A 25,299-nucleotide genomic window follows, 5' to 3' on the forward strand; every position below is an offset into this window, starting at 1 on the left:
GCCAATACAGTAACAAACGTGCTTACACCAACACAAGTGTTCAATTTCAATTTATTATGGCCAATACTATGACTGACAGTAACAAACAAGCTTACACACAAACAATGTTTTGTGTTCAAGTTAAATTTATAGTGGTCCATTACTATGACTAAGAGTGACACACACAGAGACACACACATCAGTTATATTGAAAAGTCAGTGTTGAATAAAAAGCTTTCAAAATCCTTTTTTGTTTGTTTTTTGTCAAAATCCTTATTTCATTATGTTACATATCACCCCGGTGGATCTCATAATGTTACATCTCACCCCAGGGTATGTTACAACTAACCCAGACTATGGGGTGAATTGTAACATTTCACTCCTCGTGTTTGAAACTAAACCATGCATTTTCTGTTTGTGTTGCAAAGATAAAAGTTATGTCATTTGATAGCAGACACTTGTAACTAGTTTGAATCACATTTTGAACACACTGGCTTAAAAGTACTCCAAGATATAGACAGAAAGGTCAAAAATGTTACAACCATCCCCAGTCTCCCTGTAAACGCAAAGTCAACACAGTTTTGAACACAGTGCAAATGGCTATTTTTTTACCTATGAGTTCAAAATGATAAAATTGAGATTATCCCTGGTCTCCACTATAACAAATATGCTAGATTAATCAAACAACCTGAAATGTGAAATTAGTGAACTCATCAGATGAGAGTATGCGTCTTTATGCAGAGGATTTTACTGCACAGACCTCTAGATGGCGCAATGGAATTAGATTCGCAATGTGCTTAGTTTGATTCATGTTAGCGAATCGGTTCCTGTCAATGATGAACCAGATTCTTCTTCTTACTATTTTACGGCGGTTGTGATGTCCGATTCTCAAAAGAATCATTATTTTGAATTGATTCTTTTCAATGATTTGTTTTAACCGATTCGCAAAGTGCGGAACACACAGCGGGAACTGTGAGGTGAGTCACAAAACGGGGAATTATTGACATTATTTTTCGTTAAGGAACTTAAATCATTTTTTGGAGTCCCGGGTTCACTCGGGTTAGGTAAGGAAATGTTTTAATGATAATATGTTATTTCGACTCAACAGCTTTGTAGCATAAATAACAATAAAAAAGAAACATTGTTTGAACAACAAAAAACAAGAAGATGGATGAAATCATTTAACTAGTTTAAAGATTTTTTTAAAAAAAATTAAAATACAAAAATAAAATCCCATATAATGGGCACAATAAGTGAGTCGGTTGCTGAACGGACATTATCCCTCCTCACTGTTGATTTTCTCAGCTGACAGGTAACACGCGGTAGAGTTACACGATCTCAGAGATTTGACAATGGATATCGATGAAGAAGATAGAGGTATGTGCAGTTAATACATTTATTTGATTACTTGTTTTCGGGTGATCAACATTTAGCAACTTTTGGACCTTTAATGAATTTGTGGACTCTTTAGCACGTTTGCCAATGACCATTCTCGGTCTCGAGCAGTTTACAGTGTTTACTGATCAATAAATGCATGTAAACTTCATATAGGTGATTCTTCACCACCGCCAGAGACTCCAGGCACTAAAATGTCCAGACAACAGATATTAACACTTATTGCAATGGCCTCCATAAACTTCAGTTCAATGATCTGCTATTCCATTCTGGGACCATTTTTCCCAAATGAGGTACATTGATTGTATTTTATATAACATGACTTGTATAATAAATTGTTCTATGTACTCTGCTCAGGGCATCTAAAGTTTTTAAAGCATAGGCTTCTGCTTCAGTATGATATAATGTTTTCATGATTCGTTTTCTAGGCAAAGAAGAAAGGTGTCAGTCAAGCTATGATTGGTTTAATATTTGGAATCTATGCATTATGCACTTTGGTGGGCTCTTTGATACTTGGTAAATATGTAAGTTAATGTTCATTTCAGAAGATCATTTTCAACAGTTTTCCATACTGGATTACACATTCTATCAGTGCATTTGACCTCTGTTTCAGATTGTCCAGATAGGAGCTAAGTTTATGATTGTGGCAGGGTTGTTCATATCGAGCGTATGTACTGTACTTTTCGGGTGAGTATCTGTGTTTTGTATCTTTTAGTCCAGGTCTATTAGCTTTTATGCCATCTTTATAATTTTTCATTATTTTCTTTTTAGTAGATAAACATATTTATAATACACAGTCCTTGTACTCATAGCATAGGTGTGTCCATTTTTGTGTTTGCGAATAATATCATTTATTCTGCAGGTTTCTTGACCAAGTGTCTGATGGTACAGTTTTCATCGTGCTCTGTTTTATCACACGGAGCATAAATGCAATCGGCTTTTCTGCTGCTGTTACATCGTCTTTTGCAGTTTCAGCAAAAGTTTTCCCCGACAACATAGCAACTGTTTTGGTGAGCTGTGGTCAGTGCATGTTTTTCAGTGTTTTGGAGTAAACTGACAAAGGATGCTCTATTGCTCATGTCACAAAGACATGCTGTTTCTAAAGAGAATCATCATTAGATTCTGTTATTCCGTCTGTCTGGTTGTTTAGTTTCTCACGGTCGGGCATATACAGAACACAATGATGAAACCATTCTTATGTTTTCAATAGATCTATTAAAACGTGTCTTTACAGTGAAGCAGAAAGTGAAACCATTAATGTCTTGTTTTCACAGGGCTTCATGGAGATTTTTACAGGGCTTGGCCTGATATTGGGGCCTCCGTTGGGTGGTTGGCTGTATCAGTCATTCGGATATGAAATCCCATTCGTTTTCACTGGATGTCTTCTGCTTGCAACAGTACCCCTCAACATGTGGATTTTACCGAGCTTTGGTTAGTGCGGATTTCATACTGGTTAAATATCACATGACTTTAATAATTTAATTTAAAGTCTATTCCATTTATCATACTCCTACTTTTGTCACAAGGTTGTGATTGCCATGTGACTGATTTTGTTATTGTTTACTCTCCAGCCATAGAGATAGACATGTCTGTTTATCTCATTCTTATATAGACGCTGTTCCTTCCCAGGATTCCTTCCTCAGATTGTGTACCAGAATAAAGATCCTTCTCATCTGCTTTGTGGTGTTCACATTGAGCTCAGGACTTGGCTTCTTGGATGCAACATTGTCCATATTTGCCATTGAAAAGGTTAATCTTTAGAAAGTACATTGATATCTATCTATCTATTTATCATATTTTTTTTTATGTTTTTAATGTAAAGTCGCCATAGTTTCAATCAGGGAAAATGTTTAAATCTCTTCATTTAAAAAAAAATAGTTCTCCCGTAATAATACAAAAACATCTTTGTGAATGTTTTGTGTGAACAGCTTAATCTCAGCGCTGGTTCAGTGGGGCTGCTCATGATTGGACTTTCACTGCCGTATGGGGCGGCATCACCCATCTTTGGTGTGATCAGTGATAAATATCCTGTAAGTGAACATTTACAACAATTATCAACATGATTACAGTGATGACTGGATATTCTTAAAAGAAAAAAGATTTATTTGAAATTTCTAATATGACGTTTGATGGTTATTATGTTACCTACCTTCCTACTTATTTGCTAATTTCTTTAAATTAATTTTGTTTTTGAAGATATTTAGTATTTAATTTGTTTTGGTTTGTAATTTATCTTTAGGTAAATATAAGCATACATTACATTTTATTAATTAAGAAATAATTTCATCTGTGGTTGTAAAATTATGCTCTGTGCAGTCAATTAGGAAGTGGATGATGGTGATTGGAGGAATGGCCACAGCGGTGAGCTTCTGTTTCCTTGGCCCACTTCCTGTTTTTCACATTAGGAGGTAAAACATTACTTTCACATTTTTTGAATGTTATTTTCTCTGTTTTTGCTTTATACCATGTTAACTGTCTGTGTCCAGGTAGCAGGACACTTGGTGCGCTTTTTTATTGCCTTTTTTCCTTATCAAATATTTTAGTAAACATCAGAAATTCATCATTCGAAAGCTTAAAAACTCAAATTTCATCCTTTGAAACCCGTTTTAAAATTGGACACTGACACAGGCCTTTAAAACCTTTTAGTGTGCTCTATGTTTGGTTGGATATATGGCTTTGATTTTCTTCCAATTTTAGTTTAAATTTTGTAAAATATATAATTTGTATGAAATACAAAAAGTTTAGTTCAGTACATATGCTTTACTAGAAACTCAATCTTCTATAACTTTTTTACACTCATTTTTGAACTGCTTTCACTTCTGCTGAGACCAACTGTTAACGGGTTAAGTTTTGTTAATACACTGATCCATTACTAATAGTTTAAATGTTTTTGTTTGTTCAGTCAGCTCTGGCTTACCGTCCTCATGCTGGTCGTGGTGGGCTTTTCTCTGTGTATGACCTGTATCCCCACCTTCGCCGAGATGATCGCTTGTGCACAGTGAGACTTTAATTCACCAAGTTATGTCAGACTAGATTCCTGGAATGGTTTGAATAAGTACAGTTAACCCTGAAACTAGTGCTGGGCAGTATGACCAAAAATCTCTATCACGGTATTTTTAAAGATTCTGGAGGTTTCACACAAGGTGGCTGGTTGCTGGCTGGCTGCTGTATAAATCAAAAACCTTGCATTCCATAATCGAATAGTTTCAATAGTTTCCCTGCTCCCTTTTAAGCCAGTATAATCGTCTCTACTATCCAGTTAGCCAACCTCTGCTTCAACGCAGAAGCAGCCTTCTTAACCCTTTGACGCGTACGATCACACCGGTGTGATCAGTCTTGGATTGGTTGATCAGGATTGGTGGAAACTCATAGACTAGGCAGTTTGGCTAGTCGTGAGAGTGCATCCTGGCCCAAGTGACTGGACGCTTCTGTCTTTGCAAACCATAAGTTACAGTGAGTGCTCATCTCTGAAGCACCCTGTGAGGGAAGCATCGGTCGTGACTCGTGACCAACTCCTGCCGAGAGGTAACAACACCCAGGCACACCCCTGCCTTCATGAACTCTAACCGTCTCTATGCATTTATGCAATGGTGAAAAATTGCAATCAGTTGGTGGCATCGTCTGGTGGGATTCAGCAGCAAACCAATCGTCTCATGCCACAGACCGAAAAAAACGCCAGCTATGCGCAGCATTCAAAAAGGAAGGACCTTCAGGAACAAATTAATTTGCCTTAAATTGAGAATAGGCCTATGTCACACTTCCTGCTTCCGGAACGCGGAGTAGGGATTCAGAACTTCCGGTCAACAGTATTTCTCGATAAGGATTTAGATTATCAGCCATAATGTCTAAACCATCCGAGGTAGACTGACCACGAGCTATGAGGTTGTGAAACAAAGGTTTTTACTCCTGTAGAAGCTATAAGTTCGTATGAAATCAACCTTGTTTTAAGAAAAACAAGTTTTATCCATGATCTTATGGAAAAAAAAACTACACTACCCATAATCCTAAGCGTAGCAGCAACGTCTGCTGATTGGTCCAACTCGCTGTTACCATAGAAACGTTTACCTTACTGGCTAACGGCTAGAGCTATAACAACAATGGCAAGCTACATCCGCAGCTGTTGTTGTAGTGTACCGGGTTGCTCTGCATCAGGACGTAGACAGCCATACCTCAGCTTTCACGCTTTTCCGAAGGACGAAACACTCCGCAAGTCTTGGGTTAGGTTAATAAGGAGGGATGAGGGGCCTTCTTTTAATATTCTCCTGGGCAGCACTTTCGTTTGCAGTTTGCATTTTGAAAAGGAGAGCATCTACGTCTTGGAAAGTGGTCGGAATAGACTTTTTGACTAGAGTTTTGACGTTTCCACTTGAGAGTTTTCATTTACCATCCGAACCACATCACCATATGTGACTTCAGGCAGGTTGCAGAGAGATTTGGTCCAGCGGTATCTATCGGACTCTGTAAAAAGCTAACCGGAAGAGCCATATCCCTACTAAAAGACGTACTTCCGGTCTTCAATTTTTTCGTTTTCAATTCTTCAACCACCATCTTTCTCGGAACAAGAAAATATGTGAATATCCCCTTCTGAACGAGGGGATGAATTCTTTCTATGGCTCCCTTCTCTAAGTTGTTCCTGCAGTACTCAATCGAAAAACGATCGACCGCTAGCCCAAGCACCTCAGGCTTTATGTGTGCGACTTTTAGTGGCAGTGGAGGATGCTGACGGTGTCCTCCTTGTTACTGTTGATGAGGTGCTCAAAAAACTTGAGCATCCGCAGTAACACAAGGTCTTTGAGGGGGCTGTGACTGAGGTGTAGCGTGCTGGTGGAAACGTTGCTCCTTCATGTTTGGCCAAGCCACACCTGGCAACGGGCTGCCAAGAGTGTGGCTGTAAGTTACCCCTCTCACGGGTCACATGACCCTTTGCCAGAAGAGCCGTTTGAAGGAACTGTACAATGGAGGGATCAACATTTGTTGTTTCCAGCATAGCAAGAAGTAGCTCACAAATTGTGTTTTCTGTCTTGAGTTACGTAGCCGAGAGACTCGTATGCAATTTTTAGCAGTGCATCCGTGCGACCACATTGCACACTGGGACATCTTACATTACCTCGTAGAGCATTGTCAGGAGACACCACCAAGGCTGTGACAGGCTGCTCTATTTCCGGAGCACGACTCACCCCGATGGAATCCGCCTCAGTCATAGATGCAACCATACGAGCAATCTTTGAGCATCTCTTAGGCGGGCCAGATCTTGTGAGGGCAATTTAGCCACACAAACAATCTTAGCATGGTGGCATGGCAAAATAAGTCACAGCTGAGGGCTGTCTGGAAAAAAAGAAATGCCTGGGCAGGTGAGTCATCAAGACCTAGATGAGCTATTGCCATTCGAAGCACGGCCGAAGTATTATCAGAAAAGGACTATCTGTCTCGATGATTGAACTGATCCCCCACTAGACCCCGCTGCTGAAATACTGGTGAAAACATCCTGGGGTGAAGGATGTGCAGTAACATCTACACCACCCCCATGATCACGAAAAAACCCCACATCCAAAGCACATGAGGAAAGTACATCCAAGTCAGAAAGATGTGAAAACCAAGGGGAATTAAAGGACTCTACCCCCACCTACCCGCTTCTGACCATTCTCATCCTCCTGTGTTGTCTTCACAGGTTGAAGTGAATGAAGCAAACATTTTATCTCTGCCATCTCTGAAGAAAGCACAGCAACCATGTTAGAGAGTGAAGTGTCCTTAGGATGTGAATGTTCTTCACTTTGGGATGTGGCCCTCTTCTTAGATGGGAGCGCCGGCTGCCGAAGATACCCTGCATTTCTGACCTTGTGGAGGGGGTAAATCCAACTGCCTGAGCTTTACCGTTGAATTCGAGTCTTAATTTGACAATGGGCAGAAGACTGCAGTACAGACACTGGTCCGTGAGAGCCTCTCTCAGATGTTGAATACCCAAACACGACGGACAAATATCATGACCATTCCCCGGGAGAAGATTATTAGGGCACAACTTACAAGTCAGTGGGAAACCCCTGGCAATCGAGCTGTGAGCCATAGTCACTCATAAACAACCCTTCGGACAGTGCCGTAAGGTTTTAAGTCAAGTGATAGTAATGAAGCAAGAAAATAAATAATAATATTATTCCTCCGGGTAGAACCGACAGACAATTCCAATGAAAATCGTACAAATTAGAAAAAGTATATTTTTACAATGGTTGATGGTTTGAACCGAGGGACACAGAGTATAATATAGGAACCGAGAGGCACAGTGTTACAGACGAAAAACCGTCAAATAAAAAACCAACTCACCAAATGCTGGCGAAATAATATTCCAAACCTGCTGAAAATGGCTTAGGAGCTCACTGACACAGCTTGTGAGGACGATATCTAAGCTGATAAGCTGTACTTGACAGCGTTTTTACTTAACAAAATACTTGCCTATCTCAACCAGGCAAGAAAGTGAAAGCCCCTTATAACCCCCAGGGCTCAGCATATGTCACTACATGACTTAGGTAAGTAGGTATCTGGCTGCCTCTGCGATAAACAACTAGTGTTACACTGCCTCTGGCGGTCAGTAGGGCTCTATGTGTTATTTTTTCAATATTAAAGAGAGTTAGTTGTGTGGATTTATTGTTGTGTTATAACCATTAGAAAGACGGATATGCAGTTATTAGAAGTCCTCTCTCAATACACTCCACTTAGCGCTCTTTGTGGCCATTGAATAGATGCAGCACTTGTTCGTTTGGCAACATAGCAGTATTTGAAAAATGCATATCGTACACGAAATTGAAAGCGGTATACTTCCCAGCACTACCTGAAACTGAACAAAATGCTAAAATACAAACCTGTAATATACTATGTTTTGATGCACACATTCCTGTTGTTGCAGTGAATATGGCTTTGAGGAGAGCTTGAGTACACTGGGATTGGTGTCAGGGTTGTTCTCTGCAGTGTGGTCTGCTGGGTATGTATTGAATTAAAGTTTACATGTGTTACTCAAGTGTAGTTTATAATACCGTCATTAAATCTGAATGATCATTTTTTATGTTGAAGCATGTTCTTTGGGCCGACCTTTGGAGGATACATCACACAAACACTGAACTTCGAATGGAGCGCAGGAGTTCAAGGCGCACTTGCCTTTCTCGCTGTAAGAACAAAAGATACTCAAATAAATGTGTAACAGACCATTTTTAAAATAGACCTATCTTTTCTTATCTGAAAAGTTTATCAGTTATGTATGCATTTTTGTACACATTAATTTATTGGCTAATATGTGTACCCTAACTTTCTTTAGGCCTTACTACAGTTAATATACTTCACAATAGAGGACATACAAAACAAGTTAGTATATTTTTAATTTACTTTATTCAGCCAATATTATTTAAATATTTTTTTAAATCATTATTCAATCTTTAAAATATTCACATAACTTTTTCAGCTGGTAAAGTGTGGTATACTCTGAAAACATTGATTATTCATAATCATATTTTATTTGTTTCAGGTCACAAATGGCCAAAAAGGTTGAAATGTCATCTCAAGGAGAAAAATCCCCTCTTCTCCCTAAGACAGATGATCCTCTCAGGGTTGACATCACCTGAAATAAGCTGCTAAAATATTTTAAATGGGAGAACAAACTTAAATCATATTGCTGCTAAATACAGGTGATGTGGAATATGAGTGAAGGGTGACAAATGAAGAACGCAGAGAAAGTCAATACATGTATTATTTTGAGATGGACACACCATCCCACATCAATTGAAACTTTAAACAGGAGATCTGTGAACATTTACAAAGTAAATGTTAAAAGTTCTGTAAGAAGAATGACATAAGAGAGGAGACAATATGTATTAAAGTTTAATGCATAATTGTAAGGAGGTGATGTTTACACCAAACAGAGTTGAAACCAGTACAATGGATTATTTCTGAGATCTTGGTTTCATAAATCTTTTGGACTAGTGCAAGAATGTGGGATTTGCATTTGTATGTTACTTAACATAATTACCCGTCTAACCGTAGTTTGCGAATGTTCCCCATTTCAACTGTTTTTACAGATTTACATATTGCCATATTCCTGATGGAAACAACTTCAACATGTAAAATTTTACAAAATACATTTTTACAATGTTTATTACAGTATTTTTCATAGGAATGAGATCTTTTAGGCTCATAAATATAGATCCATCCAACACTGCAGAAGTTAACCCTTTCACAGTTTCACTTCACAATTGCCTGGTGTGTTGTAAAATCTTGCATTAATGTGTCATATAGAAGTGCATAAATATATTTACTCAATTGTATCCATTAACTCTGGTGCTAAATAAATGGCATAGTTAATTTTGTGATGTGTGACAAATACATTTATTTGAAAAAGATCATTATGATTATCATTATAGTTGTTATTGTTACATTCAAGATTAATTTAAATAAAATGTTAAGTTATGACATGAACAATGAAATAAAAACTGAGTATTTACATAAACAATACAAAACAATCCTCTAAAACTACATATAACAAATACCAGTATCAAAATTACAAAATATATATTTTAAAATAAGGCCAACTACAAAAGATAGTCCACATAAACTCTTTTGGTAAACACGTTATTGTGTTCCTTCATAACAGAGGCAAGTCTTAGAAATCAGATCAGGTCACGTCAGTTCGGTCCTTCAGCTTCAAACGCACCGTTGGCCTGGCCTAGTCTGGGGAGGGGTCTCCTTCTAGATAATGCGGAAGACATTACATGACCCGAGGACGGGACCTGAGGAGGAACAGAGGGGACCTCACTCCGCTTCACCTTTTTCTTCTTCTTTTTTGTTCTATAATGAAAAGAAAAGTAAAGAAAATAAGATCAAAATGCACATACTATTGCTAATCGCAAAAAAAAATAAGTGTTTCATGCTGTTTGAGCATGAAAAAGGTCTGCAATGTTACAAAGCACAAAGGCACTCCAAAGGGAGTTCTTCTCTATATCAGTTTCTGAACTCCCTGAAACACTACGATTGGTATTCTTGAATTTTCTTCCGGGAACGAGCACATCACGATCAGTGTTGGGGGTAACACATTACAAGTAACGCAAGTTACAAAATCAGATTACTTTTAGTAATAAATTCATAATTACTCGTAATTACTAGTAAAGTAATCCATGAACAACAAAATCTCTTAGTAACTTTTTCAAATAAGTAATGTCAGTTACATTGCTTTCCCATTGATTGACTGACACCAGTTCTGTCCCCATGTTGAGAGAAATCAGGAGTAAGTGCAGAGGCGTTGTGCGCGCGTTTGAAACATTATGGTTATTGTAGTTCTAGACTACAGTAAATGTGAGCAAGCATTTACTTGATTCAGTATTCCTCAAAATAAATTAAAATAGTGAAATGCAAACTCAGAATATTACGCAAACCTGCAATAATTAAAATATGTTGAGCACAAATATACTTTATGTATTTAATATCACTTTATGAACCATTGTCTTTGTTGCTGACCTTTGATGATCCAATTCAACCATACTAATAAGTAAAAAGGACTTTAAACATTTACATTTAATCATTTAGCAGATGCTTTTATCCAAAGCAACTTACAAATGATATGTATTTGATACAAATACATTTGTTTCTTTTTTTTTATTGCTGAAGTACGAGTGTTGAACTTTCTTTTCCTGCCATCCAGAATAGCAGCACAGCTGAAAGGTTTGTTTGAGCTTCGCCCTCTACTGTACAGCCATGAATTTGCATTTCCTTCAGACTAAAGCATATCATTTCAATTTTGGCAAAAAAAGGACATTTTGCCAAAAATAGAACTTTTTTTTTTTACCATAAAAAGTAACTAAGTATCGCAATTAGTTACTTTTTTAGGGAGTAATGCAATATTGTAACAGATTACTTTTAAAAGTAACTTTCCCCATAGCAGCAATAACCCCCCTTAGGGTTAACAGAACAGAACCAACATAAATGTATGCAGATATCATTAATTCGAGATTTTAAAGTACAACATAATTCGAGAATTTATTCTGATTCGAGGGAAATCAGAATGCCAAATCCTGACTGATGAGAGGGGGAGCTGGGGATGGAGGAGGGTAATGAGCTCCTGAGAAACGCCATAGCTGCTGATAACACTGAAGGAGCTTATACATGTGTATACAGTGATAGACGTCGTGTTCCTATAGGTAGACGTGGATCAGCTGAGAGTCAGCTGATGCGAGCTTGACTAATGTGACCTGCCAGAACTGATGCTATACTTGATTTATGGTATATCAGGGCACATTGCACTTTTTGAATGAGAGGCTTCATTGAGACGGGAACTAAACAGGGGTGCGTTTCCCGTAAAACGACATAACTCGCTGCTTAACTACCATAGTACAATGCATCGTTGAAGAAATCAACTATCTAGTCACAACTGATTCCCAAAACCATATTGTCGCAAAGTGGTCGTTCAACCACGTTAGTTAATGATGTCACGCAGGTGGTGGAGTAATAACTGCTTTTAATGAATCTGTTTGAAATCGAAATTAATGCTAGATGCTATAAATTACGAACATGGCATCTGAGGACTATTTCTCATTTTTCTCAGTTATTTTGCTTTATTTCCAGATTCAATCATAAGCTTGTTCTTACGTACTAAAGCACGTTCGCACATGCGCACTCTTCGTTCCAACCACACAACTTTGCGATGCTGTTTGCGAATGTTTGTTGGAACGATGGTTTCGGGAAAAACCGACTCGTTGAACTATGCTGCTAATGATGGAACTTGCGACCATAGTTAGTTAACGATACTTTTGCGAAACGCACCCCAGAGCGTTACTGACAGACTGGGAAGAGAGGTGCTGCAACGATGTCAAATATGTGAAAAATAATTTCTTGAACATTCAAGCATGAAAACCTAATCTAGTAGACCCTAAAAAAATCTCAAAATCAAGACTTAGTAAAAGGGAATAAAAGGTCCCCTTTAATTCATACATGGTTGAGGATGCTTCAGGGTCAGTATCCAGCTCTGAGATGATCTTCAGTTCTCCAGAGGCACTGATGGCTGCAGACAGCTGCAGGAGGAACATCAGGGACAAAGTATATCATCATAATTATAGATTTGAAGAATTTTTTCATCTGTTTGATGGGAGGGATTAATGATAATTTGTCATTACCTTGACTGGTGTTGCACGCTCAACTCCATGTTGATCTAACAGTGATGGTTGTGCATTTAAAGCTCTTGAAAGCTCCTCATCAAAATTCCCTATGGGAGATACATTTGGATTGGATTTAGATAAGATAATATTGTACATGTGCTTTTGGTTATCAAACGTACCTACGTATTCACGTACCTTCATCAGCAACATAGGATGCTGGGAAATATCCCTCTTGCCCACTGACCAGTCGCCCAAACCACCAGCTGTCGTTGTCTTTGTACAGCACATGGATCACGTCACCGCGGCGTATCGACAGCTCATCCGATCGATTGGCTCTGTACTCATACAATGACACAACCTAGAGACGATTTCATTCAAGAGATCATAAACAAAAAAATGAACAAAGTAACTCTACATACAGTATATAGTGATATAAATAATAAAACTAATTAAAGTTTACCGTCTGATAGATTTGCCCAAAGTCTGCCTCTTCTTGTTGAGAGAATTCATAATCCAGTAAACTCTGTGGACATTAACACAATCTTCATTTAATAGAGTAGGTTCTTCCATAGTTCATAAGCAAACTTGGATTACTCTTCAGTGCTAAATACTTCTATTTTTTATACTAACTGAAACTGCAAAAAAAAAAAAAATTATAAAACAATTATATAATTCACTACCTTTCAAAGGTTTGGTGATTTTTTTATGTTTTTGAAGGAAAGTCTATTATGCTAGCCAAGACTGCATTTATTTGACAATCTTAAATAACTGTTTTCTATGTGAACATATTTGAAATTTTAAATTATTTCTGTGATGGCAAAGCTAATTTTTTAGCATCATTACTCCAGTCTTCAGTGTCACATGATCCTTCAGAAATCATTCTAATATGCTGATTTGCTGCTCAAGAAACATTTCTTATTATTATCATCAATGTTGAAAACAGTTGTGCTGCTTCATATTTTTTGTGGAAACTTCTACATTTTTCAGGATTCTTTGATAAATAGAAAGTTCAAAAGAACAGCATTTATTTGAAATAGAAATATTTTGTAACATTATAAATGTCTTTACAGTAACTTCGGATCAATTTAATGCATCTTTCCTGAATCAAAGTATTCATTTCTTTAAAACTTTTGAATGGTAGTGTAATACAAAAACTGATCACAGTGTCTTACTTTTTGTTGTTTGAGGGATGGAGTTCTTCTAATGGGCTGTCCAGCAGGACTGTAACCACCTGTGAAAGGAGAGGAATACTTAAAGCTTAAAAACCTCATGACACGTCATTGAATGGGGTTTCAACTAAAATGTTTTCTAAATACTCACATTTTCATTCTTCTCTACAATGTGCCGTGCTCTTCAAGAAGATGCATGTTTAAGTTATCCTATATAATATGATAATGTAGAGAACGTACTGTTGTGTGAGCTGAGTGTTGCCTGTGGAATGAGTTGAGCACTGAGAGACGTAGACATCTGTAGTTTGGAGTGAGGGGACAGTAGAGATGGAGGAGGAAGATATGAGGTCAGGCCCTGAAACAAACCACAAAAACAAGAGCCTATTATTGAGGATTAGTGTCACAGGGCACAGGATGATGCATGTTGTATGGTATGGTTTTTGGACAAATTTCTTTGTCTATATCATTGCAAATATTTTGTTATCATTGTATGATGAGTTCAAAAGCTCCAAAAGAGACAAACAAAACATGCCCACTGCAATACATGTGTTTTGGCTTATGTTACTACAGCCCAAACTAGTACTGTTTATGTCTTAAAATGTAACTCTAAGCTATATTGCTATTATAACTTTTATAGCCAAGTGCAAAAAATACAAATATTTACCTCTAGGCTTCTTCCCAGGTGAGACATGCCACCTTAAAAAACATATTGTGTTAATTTACAACAGAATTCATTCCACATGAATAAAAAATAAAATAAAAAATGCAGCTCATTTTCAGCCCCTGTGACCATTGGATTGGACATCACATGGCTTTGAGTACTGCCTGGTCAATGACTGACACTGATCAACCAATCACAATGAAAATATGAGCCATAACTTTATCTCATAAGACCGGCATGGGCATGGCTACATTTTATTTGCTCATTTATGTTCATGGTCGCATCATCAACTTGCACCTATTATAATCTTAATCATATCAAGGGACAACATTCAAAGGTAAGTTGTAGAACTTTAGAGTTTAATGTCCATCTCAATGTACAGCAACACACAGACACACACACTGATGCCTTGATGCTATATGCACACAATCAAATATTTATCAAAACCAGCAAATACACAAAAACACCCACAGACATATACACACATACTCAGATTCAACCAACAACAAGAATCTAACCAGTTTTTTTTAAACCAACTTCTTACCTTTTTTGTACATTCTTATTGCACTGCTAATTGTTACAGTATGTGTTCTTTTCAAAATTTGCAATGCTAGTTCACATACTGTGTTTAAAACTCTAGTTCATAAGTACTGTATGGTTAAAACATGATGAATTTTCTGTTGCTTCAGTCAGGGCTCGCGTCCTATCGTCCTGGGGACGATAGAAAATGTGTTTAGGACGAACAGAAATATTTTCCAGGACGCCTACAGGACGAAAAACATTTTTGTATGCGTGTTCATTTATTACTAGCCTATTAGGCTAACTTACTTATGCCAAATGCCAAAATTAACCGACCAAGCGCTGACTACAACGGAGCGCGTCTTCTCATGCTGTTACTATCACTGGCCGGCTACTCACCCGGAGACTTGTTCCGCGGTACATCTATCAAATGGCTTAATGACATCGCAAATATGTTGCGCTGGTTAAACAACGCATATTCAATGAATAAAAAATAGACAAAATGTTAGATAGTGACGATTTAGGAAGAGATCCAGTCAGAACTGAAGCCTTCAGTCCTGGTGTCCATTGTAGTGGACATGAAAAAATCTAATAGAAAGAGTTGGCACAAATCTTGTTTCTTAGACTCATTTATACATTGGAGAAGACCAAATATTAAGTGGATAAAAAAAAAACAGGTCTGAAGGGGTTAATCTCAAATAAACATTATCATAAATATCACTTGCCTTGTTCATACATATCCGCACCAGGGGAACTACGATGGGGCTCCTGCTAGAAAAATGGAATAAAAAAGTATAAATGATTGATTATTGATTATTAAGTTATATAATGCTGATAATAATCAATTATTTATTAAATATAATCAATGACATTTTTACCAGTACAGAGTCCAGTTTCTGTTTGACCCGCTGCATCTTTAGGGACACACGAGCTGTGCTGGCGAATCGGTCCATGCCGGTGGCAGAGGTGTTCTGAAAGGTCGTGACCTCTGATGAATTCCTGCCTGTCTTACTGTCCAGATTCTCTGAACGACTCATCCCTCTCAAACTCTCCACCTCCATCTGAGCCACTGCGTACGAGCACAAAGCACTCGTCTTTACACAGAAAATGATCATGTGACTTGTGTTTCTAAACACTAGCCATCTTTTTGGCATTTTGGGATATCGCATTTAAAACACTGGATGGAAATGTCAAAATGCGCATGAATTCTAAAAATGTGCATAAAAACGTATGAGCTCAATTGAGGCGGATACATTTTTTATAAGATAAAACATAAGCATAAACTACGATGGAGGTGAAAGTAATTTATGATGTACACAAAAAAAAGACCCAAAGATTTTGAAAAAAGAAAAAGATTTTGTTCTCTTCGTCTCGTTGGATGGAAACATTCGCAAATGTTTTATGCGATATTCCAATATTGCGCAAGTTATATTCGCAACTTTGGATGGAAACATAGCTAGTGATGTATCTGAATCAGTGGTTTTCTGAGTTATGTGGAGGACTCACCCTTCTGGTCATACAGATAGAGATGGATGAGCTGGTTTTGGCCAAAGGAGCAGAAGGCCACCATGTTCTCATGAGGGTGGAAAGCAACAGCTCGAATTGCAGATGAATAACACAGCTCAGAGTAAACGGCGACCTGGTCACCTGAACAAGAGAAATTCAATTTCCCAATTCAAATTCAATTCAAACCTCCACTTGGATTTTTTTTTTGGATTCAAACTAATGTCACATGAACAAACACGAAAACAGGTCTCATCGCATCTGCTTGTCGGCAAGTGTTAAGAGAAGTATGAACTGACGGCGATATCTATGGACTTTCAAGGTAATCAGCTAACCTAGTGTAACCCCAACGGTTCTACTCGCACCACTCCGAGCGGGATTGAAACCTAGCGTTTCGAGCACGGGTGGCGGGTACGCTAACAAAGAATTGACTTAAGATTGCAGCCTCTAGCGTCCATCGCTAGTGCACCTCTTGAGGCCAGGGGAGTGAGGTTTACTCGCACAGCTCTTAGTAGTTATTTTTTAATGTCTTTCCCTCGTTAACTTCCCTCCATCTCGTTCACTCTGATATACATCACTGCTTATATTGCACGCGTGCCCATTACTGGCGGAACCCTTGCAATGGGTTTAAATGGAACGCCTAAGCCCTTGATCACTTGGAATCCACTATGGAGCTGATTTATTATTTACAGATTTATGAATTTGTTTTATGCACCATTCTATAGGCCTGTATGTATGCTTGGGCTGTTGGAGAAAATTTGCAGGTTTACTCACACAGCTCTTACTAGCTGGCCATCGTTACACTAGCTAGGTCATTTTATTGTCAGCGTTTTATTCAATTTTGAAATCCGAATGTTAGAGAAGATGACAAATAAAAAAACATTTAGATATCAATCTGCATGTGCATTGGACATTGGTTATGCTCGTCTTTGGTAGCTCCTTTAAAGGCATCTAGAGTAGTACAGCTCTATATGAAACAAAGCACATACACAAGACCTTAACCGGAAGCGATGTGACCTGTTTTACAGAATACAGAAGTTTGTTACACATGACCCATATTGCCTCAAAACAATCTCCAAACCTGTTTCAGAGTTCCACACATACGCCAATCCATCTTCACTGCCGGAAAAGATGAAGCTTCCACAGGGAGTGAACGTGCTGTTGATTCTCTCCCTGTAGTTGGTGGCACCTATGTATTTCTTCACTGCGAAACTGTAACAGGTCAAACAATTGTTAGTTTCAATATATTTGCACTTCGTTTCTTTTATTACTTTCTGTCATGCTGGTACCATCAACATCATGAACTATTAGCATGTGCACTGACTTGGCTTTTTTTTTAAGTCACATTTAAAGTCAACATGAAATTAAAAATGACCCCGTTTACTCTTAATACACATATATAGTCTTACTCTGTGCAATGCATCTGTGCACGTTATCAGTTCTGAATTAAAAATTATTTAAATTAAATAGATTTTTAACAGAATAATATTACATAACAGAATAATATTACATTATAGTATTAAATATATATATTTAAATATTAATAAACAGATAGATACTTACATTCTCAAATCCATGACCCTTAAAACACTGTCTTTGGCATGAATTAAAAGTCGTCTTCCATTTGGATGCACCTCTAACGAGTTGATGGATATTCCATTCAGATCTGCCTCTTTAATTTCCTGTAGAGAAATATTGAATTGGCATTCCCTTAAGGCTGGAATACACTACTAGACATTTGCCCAATTTAGAGTCTGAAGGAGTCTATGCTAGTAGTCGAAATTTACAGGACTTTCATTACAGCCATTCTGCAGATATTTGGCATTCAGAGTTCAGATGTCGCAAAAAATGGAATAGTCTATGATGGGCACACACTTTTTATTAGCTTCAGATTATAAAGCCGGCCATTAGAGGATATCAAACATGTATGATATTTTGAGATGATTTTAGACCATATAATGTTTAACTTGTCATGTGTCAGTTTGTTGAGTTCGGAACGACTTGAAAGTCTGCTATTGTGTGATCCTCAGTCGTTTAGTGTATGATTCCACGTTTTTCTCCATTACCATTTACAAAGTCGAAAAAGCCCATCAGTTTTGAACAGTCCTGTAGTATATTTCAGCCTTTAGTAGTTCAAATTGGGATTTATATAGCTCTTCCAGGTAGTATTTGAGAACTCCTTTACCCTCTCAATGCTCCATTGACTGGTCAGTGCACGGCGAGACCCAGGCACAACCTTAGTTCCCCACACAATAATGAGGCCGGAATTGTCTGCAGAAAACATTCTGCTACCTGTGAGAAGACCAGCACATCACTAACATCTCAAATCCCAGCTTTAATGTCACATCCAGAGAGTTATGACGATAATTTCCTCTGTACCTTCTGGGTCAAAACACAGTGAATTGATGAAAGTCTTGTGTCCGTCAAACTCTTGCAGAAGTTGCCCATTCACGTCTTGTACGTCCACGTTCCACACCCGCAGCACCCCATCGTAACCCCCCGTCACCACCAGACTCTGGGCTTGCGGGTGGAACTGGGCGCAGTACACGAATGAAGGGTGAGGAAGAGTTTTATGTGCAAGACTCTGCAGTCGTTCAACATTCCACATTCTGAAAGACCAAAACAAAACATTTTGGTCCACACTTTCACTCATTTGTGGCATAATTATGGGCTGCTTAATATTATAGTGTAACTCTGTATATGCAAAAAAGCAATATTTACCTTACTGTTCCATCAGAGGATGCAGTTAATAAATCTTTATCATCTCTGGACCAGCAGAGATCATACACCACACTCAGATGCCCATTAAAGGACGCCAGAACTTTCCCAGATGGAATCTCATATACTAAAAATAAGAGATTAAAATCCATATGAATGTAAGGGCAATTTGGGTTTTATTTTATTATACAAAAAAGCCATAGAAAAGCTCAATGGAAATAAAGCGGTAACGCTTCCTTTTACAGTCCTGTTACCCATGTACATACTAGGTACTTATTATAGTAATTACAATTACTGGGTAATAACTAGGTACTAATCCTGAACCTACCCCTAAACCTACCCCTAACCCATGTACTTACCTTATATTAGCCAGTACTTTCTAGGTAAGTACACTGTAAGTACACGTAAGTACTGTACTGTAAAAGGAAGCGTTACCAATAAAGCATACATTGACTACAAATTATCACTTTCAATGGCTTCACGGTCAGGAGACTGAGGAGGCCACTTTAAGATTTCAAAATGCTGACAATGAACACTTTCATTGCGAGCAACTTTGCATGAGCTACTTGGCTACATTGTGTTCAGTATATATTGGTTGGTCCATTTTCAAAATGCCAGCTACTTTGTAGATCCTTCCAACACCTGCTGCAGACATGCGTCCCCAATACCATAATGTTTTCCTTTCTGTGTTTAATGGGGTCTAACTACCCAAATTGTACATGTTTTTTGTGAGAAAATGTAAGCAAAAATAAAAAAGACGGTACAGACAAAAGACAACATGTAAAGAAACTGAGTTACAAATGACTTACTAATGATAGGAAATGAATCTCTATCTGCACATGCAGCTGCTAGTGCACGTCCATCATGGGAGAAACGCAGAGTAAAACAGCCTATCTGACCTCCACGAAAGGACTGCATTGGCTTATTCGGGATGCGACACACCTGTTTAAACAATCAATAATAAGAAAAATAGACAAAATAAACAAATTACTGTCTGTGTTCGAAATCGCCCCCTATACAGCCATTTTGAAGTGGTGTCTGAAACCATAGTAGACGTTATCAAAATTGCTTCATTCAATCCGACAATGCACCGCAATAACGAGTGTACAACCATTGTATGCTCAACAGCTAGAGAATACCCACAATGCACCGTGAGGGTTGTGCCAAATTAATTTCTGTGTCTCAACAGAAGACACTGTTGAATCGTCCGCAGCTGAATCATCCGTCCATCCATTTTCCAAACCGCTGGTCCAATGTGGCAACAGCGTAATATCACACAGGTTCATGTTTTAATTTTTAAATTGTTTAAGGTTTATACATAGTTTCCAAGACAGATTTCAAGATAAATCTTTTCATTACTACTGGAACTACCATTAAACAGCAAGCACAAACTATGCAAAAGCTACAGCCCTTATAGCGCACTCAGTGTTCGAATTCCCTCACTCGTTTTCATTCACTCCTTCAAGTGGACTATGTTAGTGGGCTAATGTAGGGAATAGTGAATGAGGGTATAGGAGGTAATTTCAAACACAGCTACTGACTACGCAACATTAACACCAATAAAGCAAGTATCTAAAACCTGTCCAGGCATGCGGCTCCACTTCATGGTTTCTGATTTGCTCTCCAGTATTTGGGTGCTGGTTTTATTGGTCATCTCAGTATTGAGCTCACTGTAGGAGGTGCTGCCCCGTTCCTGCTGTAGAGCCATCATGGAGCGGATACTGGGGTCCACCTGTGCAACAAATCCAAACCAGAACGAACTTCATTGACCACCAATTTTTTTTATTTTCTCTGTTTTTTAGTTTTAAAAAAGTGAACCTACATGTTCTGGTGGTTTGAGGCCTTTTACTGTCACATAGAGGGTTGAGGCGTATTTGTTCCTTGGAAACTTTGACCACCACTGAAACACTTCAACTGTTTGTGGCAGTTTCTTTGCCCGCGGAGGAGGGCAGTAAAGCTGTAGACGCAGTTTGGTGTCAACGTTCAAAACACCATTGGTTCCTACAAGCTTGGGGAAATAATTGAAGAGCTTGATTTCAGTGGAATGAAGGATACAGTTACATAAAATAAACAAAACAGATGAAGCTAACAAACAAAATAACCAAACAAATACAACAAAGGTAATGGAGACCACAGTAAAATCAAAGTTGGTACCTTTAAAAAAGCCCACGCAATCTTCCGGAAACCCCGCTCATGACGGTCAACCGAGACGTTTGTTCGTGCTTCCTCCATACTGATGAAATCCAGAATCTGTAACATCAAATAAAGTGTTTTATTAAATTCCTTTCTTTGCTCAGAGGATGACAATATACTTTTAAACTTATTCAAGGACACAAACCTCAAAAAACAGTATCACATGCGGACTCTCATCATCGTCTTGTAGGAAATATCCGAAGCGCTCATTGAAGATGATCTGTTCCTCCCACTCTGGAACTGTTATTTTATGTTTCTTGAAGTCAAAGGGTTGAGTTATGATGGGTAGGATGTTCTCGATGTTTTCTTGCTCATAGAAGGATGAAACATGGCGATGGCTGTGAATAGAATAAATCACTGGGAATAAATTTGACTATGACAAAAAGACCATGACTGCGTCTGATATCGGATACTTCTCTACTATACAGTATGCAAAAACAGTACACCAACAGAGTAGTATGCCCGAATACATAGTATTCAAAAAACAGTAGGCAAAATGTACCCGGATGACCTACTACGTCTGCCGAGATTCTGAATGGGCGCAACTGATGCCGTAGGTAACATGACAGTGACAACATGGAGGATGTGGTACGTCAAATGTTCATTCATACTATATACAACATACTTTTTTAAGGGTCATAAAGTAGGTTTCAAACCAACTGTAGTACCTACAATACAGCATGCAATTTCAGACACAGCAAATGAGCATATTCATCCAAATGGCTTCTAGCAGGTTTTGGCTTTAGGCAAAAAACAAAACAAGTGAAATCCAAACCTGTCCTCCTTCTTGACATACTGTCCATTGACCTCATCAACCACGTGAACTTTGACCATGGGGTGAGACACCATCAGGTCTGTTTTCAGCTTGTCTGTCCTGTGGATATAAACTCCCAGCACTAGATTGTCATCAAAGGCTTGTTTCTCTTCTGCCTGTTCCTCCTCAACAATCACTACAACCAAAAATGAATAACCACAATCAATCCTGCATATAACACATGTAAATAACAACGAAATTAACACAATATACACACATTTTTAAGAGTTACTGGGTTTCCATGGTGGTGACAAGCAAAATAATACATGGATATTGCGGCCATATTAGACGTGAATTCAGAAAAATTGTGAAAACTGTCACTTAATCAAAGTAAATGACAGAATTTTCATTTTTGGGTGAACTATCCCTTTAAATTGAAGAGAGTAGATACTCTATGCAATATGGCTTATGTGTTTGAACAAAAAAAGTTGGTTGGTTCAATAGTGATGACATCGAGACAGCATATCATACCTTCTTTTTGTTTCTTTTTCTTCTTCACTTTGGGTTTGACTGTGTCCTCCTTGAACTCCTCCACAACATCATCCAGGATGTTTTCTGTCTGGTTATCCACGGACACTTCAGTCTGACTACAGGCAAAAAGGCAAACCAAATTAAGAAAAAAGGCTTCATGCGTATTACCTTAGAAATGTTTTTTTTTTTTAAGCATTTTATTATAAGAGGCATCTCACACTATGCTTAACCCCTGGTTAAGGCCACGTTAAACCTTGAATTAAAGCTGAAGTGTTTAATTTCTACAGCTCTTGCATCTCCAAACAGAATTGCAAAAAAGAATAAATAATCTGGAACATAATTCTTCCAAGAATAGCATTAACTGTGATCTTTTACCTTCTATCACCATCATGTTTGCTTGACTTGACTTTCTTCTTTTTCTTCTCAAGCTCATTGTTTAGCATCTGGCTCTCCGTAACCTTCTCGACAGCTTTCTTCCGTGCCGTCTTTTTCCCAGGAGTCTCTTCCTCCTGTGAGATCTGATGTTGGTACGCCTGTAGATAATCATCTTCCGTCTCTGTCTCTTCTTGCTGTCGACTGACATCATTTCCACTTTTATCCTTCCCTTTCCTAGACTTCCTAGTATGTTTTCCGTTGATTTCTGAATCAGTCCTTCCTTTGTTGTCTTCATCTTGAACAGGGGGTGGTGGTTGTGGTAGCCTCCTTTTGCTTTTCTTTTTCCCGCTGGTCAGCGTGGGCTCCTCATCACTTACAGGGTTGTTTATGTTGGTCTTTTCAGATGTCTCTCTCTCTCTTTGCCTGTTTTTGGTGTATCTTGGGCTGCCCTGAGCTGGATCATATGTGTTATGGAGGATAGCTTCATCATCTTCAGTGTCTTTACTCAAATCTAGGTTCTTCTTCAAGGTCTGAAGCTGCAAGAAAACAGAATGGAGTTCAAATAACAGATAATGGGGTACACAGTGAATTATCTTCTATCAATGATATTTTTCTTGATTAAATAAAGATTACTTTCACTATTACTAACCACAATAACTTCCTGGGACTGTTCATCGATCTGTTTGGCTTTCTTTTTCTCAGATGGAGGGTTTGTGTATCTCTTCAACACCTCGTCAAAGCGAGCTTTCGTCTTAGCTCTCACATCACTTTGACCTGTCAAACAGAGATTTACAGACAAATCTGCATGTAAGAGCATCTATGATTATCATCAGTGACAGAGAAAATATTTGTTATATATCAAGTATGAGTGATCTTTATTCACCTGCGGGCATTCTGATGAACTATAGACAAATTCATTCTGGAACAACAATCCTAAAACAGAAAATATCATACATTACCATGGAATCAAAGAAAAAATGGTGTTTCAACCTTTAGTCTTTATTCGCTTATGTATAATCACCAATAAAAGGTTTAACTTAGTTTAATTACTCTACCTAGAACTATTTACTGTTAAGTAGATTATGTAATATTTAACTTGACCGCCAACACAGAACACCTCTAAATTCCCGCTATCATGAGCAACATAAACGACTACATTGCTGTTTTAAAATCAAATAAAACAACTCTGCTTTTATCAGATTTTAGTCCGATTCTAAAAATTACAGAATGAGTATGTTTGTATAAGTGATTGTTGATGTTGTAGCTTGGCTTAACGTTACGTTACATCTCACGCGCTAGCTGAAAACAATGCACACAAATCACTGCTAGCGCACAGGATATTCTCGCGATAAAATTCAGCGACTCTATTTCATTTTACATGTGCTACTGGTAAGTGTAGGGTGTCTGTGAAATAAAAGTACATTATATGCCGTAAATGCAGCGAAGAAGTCAAATCATGTCTGCTGTAGAGGATCCATGAATGATTTCAGTGAGCAGCCATTGCTGGCGCGACCGTTTCCAACAGCAACAACAACAAGATTAGCCCCGCCTCCCCGGGTTACTGTTGCCACGTCAATCAAGAACCAACACGCGAGGATAACACGAATCAGTAATTTATTACAGTTTTTCTGAATTGCTAAAACACTAACCAAATTCTCAATAGCCTAAACAAATTTGTCGTATAAATCACTCTTTCTGTGAAACATTGAACAAGTTCAGCTAGTTAAAACAGTTTGCAAATCTCACAAACTCTTTTTGCAAACTAACTACACACATTCTCACTCACTAAAACACCTTTAATTCTGTGATGCACTTGTGTTTCAAAACACTAAACACATGCAGGCAAAAGTTAAACACAGCTACAACACAGTTCTCGTCGTTTACACAAAATTGTTCACACTTATTTCTAATGATGTGACCAAACCAACTGTAAGTTCAAAGTGCCAACAAAATGTTGCACTGAATGTTGAAACCAATAATCATCATGGAACTATCATCGTTGACGGAGCAAAAATACACAAGGTAACCGGCATTATTTTATCTAAACCGTAAGTTAGTCAATATTAACTTCTTGTTTATTGAACTGTTCTATATAAAAGCAAAATCACAATCCGGCTCTGACTGTCATTCCACCATCAACCAGCAGCAGAGAACGAGAGTAGAGGCGAGATACACTAAGCTTAAATGAAAATAGGCCTACATGGACAAATAAACTTCCTGCTAAATAACTGATTCTTTCAGGAGGAACATGATACAACTTGTGGGGGATCATTAGCATTCATGACACTTTACTGCAGAGCTTGTTGACCTTTTCTATAAACTGTAGCCTATAGTTCATGCATTTCAAGACGTTGTTGTCATACTGGTAAAGTGGGAGCA

The 25,299-nt window shown here is 38.1% G+C and overlaps 2 protein-coding genes across 3 annotated transcripts; one reads left to right on the plus strand and one right to left on the minus strand.

The window, feature by feature from the left end:
* Positions 1-1,307: 1,307 nt before the first annotated feature.
* On the plus strand, positions 1,308-9,533 carry slc18b1 (solute carrier family 18 member B1). Its single transcript, XM_056256047.1, has 14 exons — positions 1,308-1,356; positions 1,531-1,667; positions 1,803-1,898; positions 1,988-2,061; positions 2,237-2,384; positions 2,649-2,805; positions 2,987-3,123; positions 3,303-3,404; positions 3,691-3,782; positions 4,277-4,372; positions 8,270-8,344; positions 8,434-8,527; positions 8,675-8,721; positions 8,882-9,533. The coding sequence occupies exons 1-14, from the start codon at positions 1,332-1,334 to the stop codon at positions 8,976-8,978; spliced, it is 1,377 nt and encodes a 458-aa protein (XP_056112022.1). The 5' UTR covers positions 1,308-1,331; the 3' UTR covers positions 8,979-9,533.
* Positions 9,534-9,749: 216 nt separating this feature from the next.
* ahi1 (Abelson helper integration site 1) lies at positions 9,750-24,470 on the minus strand. Of its 2 annotated transcripts, none has more exons than XM_056256049.1 (27): positions 24,342-24,470; positions 23,804-23,853; positions 23,570-23,694; positions 22,921-23,456; positions 22,546-22,661; positions 22,036-22,210; positions 21,406-21,598; positions 21,222-21,317; positions 20,890-21,075; positions 20,647-20,799; positions 19,877-20,009; positions 19,071-19,194; positions 18,729-18,958; positions 18,535-18,641; positions 17,913-18,031; positions 17,431-17,561; positions 16,353-16,493; positions 15,725-15,915; positions 15,572-15,614; positions 14,331-14,362; positions 13,907-14,021; positions 13,670-13,728; positions 12,958-13,020; positions 12,693-12,855; positions 12,516-12,604; positions 12,334-12,413; positions 9,750-10,197 (listed from the first exon to the last, which is right to left on the minus strand). In XM_056256049.1, exons 2-27 carry the CDS (start codon positions 23,811-23,813, stop codon positions 10,035-10,037), a joined length of 3,573 nt encoding a protein of 1,190 aa, XP_056112024.1. In that variant the 5' UTR covers positions 23,814-23,853; positions 24,342-24,470; the 3' UTR covers positions 9,750-10,034. The 2 variants fall into 2 exon arrangements, with proteins under 2 accessions (XP_056112024.1, XP_056112023.1); XM_056256048.1 differs by having other exon boundaries at positions 15,572-15,617.
* Between the last annotated feature and the right edge of the window lie 829 nt (positions 24,471-25,299).

This window comes from Rhinichthys klamathensis, unplaced genomic scaffold (genome assembly GCF_029890125.1).
Source record: "Rhinichthys klamathensis goyatoka isolate OS25496 unplaced genomic scaffold, OSU_Roscu_1.1 h1tg000123l_1, whole genome shotgun sequence".
Classification (NCBI taxonomy): Eukaryota; Metazoa; Chordata; class Actinopteri; order Cypriniformes; family Leuciscidae; genus Rhinichthys; species Rhinichthys klamathensis.

Bases quoted from the DNA above. Each gene is read 5' to 3' on its own strand.
- slc18b1 (XM_056256047.1), top strand. From the start codon at position 1,332: ATGGATATCGATGAAGAAGATAGAG. The intron at 1,357-1,530 runs GTATGTGCAGTT...AACTTCATATAG, and splicing joins TATCGATGAAGAAGATAGAG to GTGATTCTTCACCACCGCCA. The intron at 2,385-2,648 runs GTGAGCTGTGGT...TTGTTTTCACAG, and splicing joins ACAACATAGCAACTGTTTTG to GGCTTCATGGAGATTTTTAC.
- ahi1 (XM_056256048.1), bottom strand. The intron at 18,032-18,534 runs GTAAAGGAGTTC...ATTTCTCTACAG, and splicing joins GTCAATGGAGCATTGAGAGG to GAAATTAAAGAGGCAGATCT. The intron at 12,605-12,692 runs GTACGTGAATAC...TATCTCCCATAG, and splicing joins ATCCTATGTTGCTGATGAAG to GGAATTTTGATGAGGAGCTT.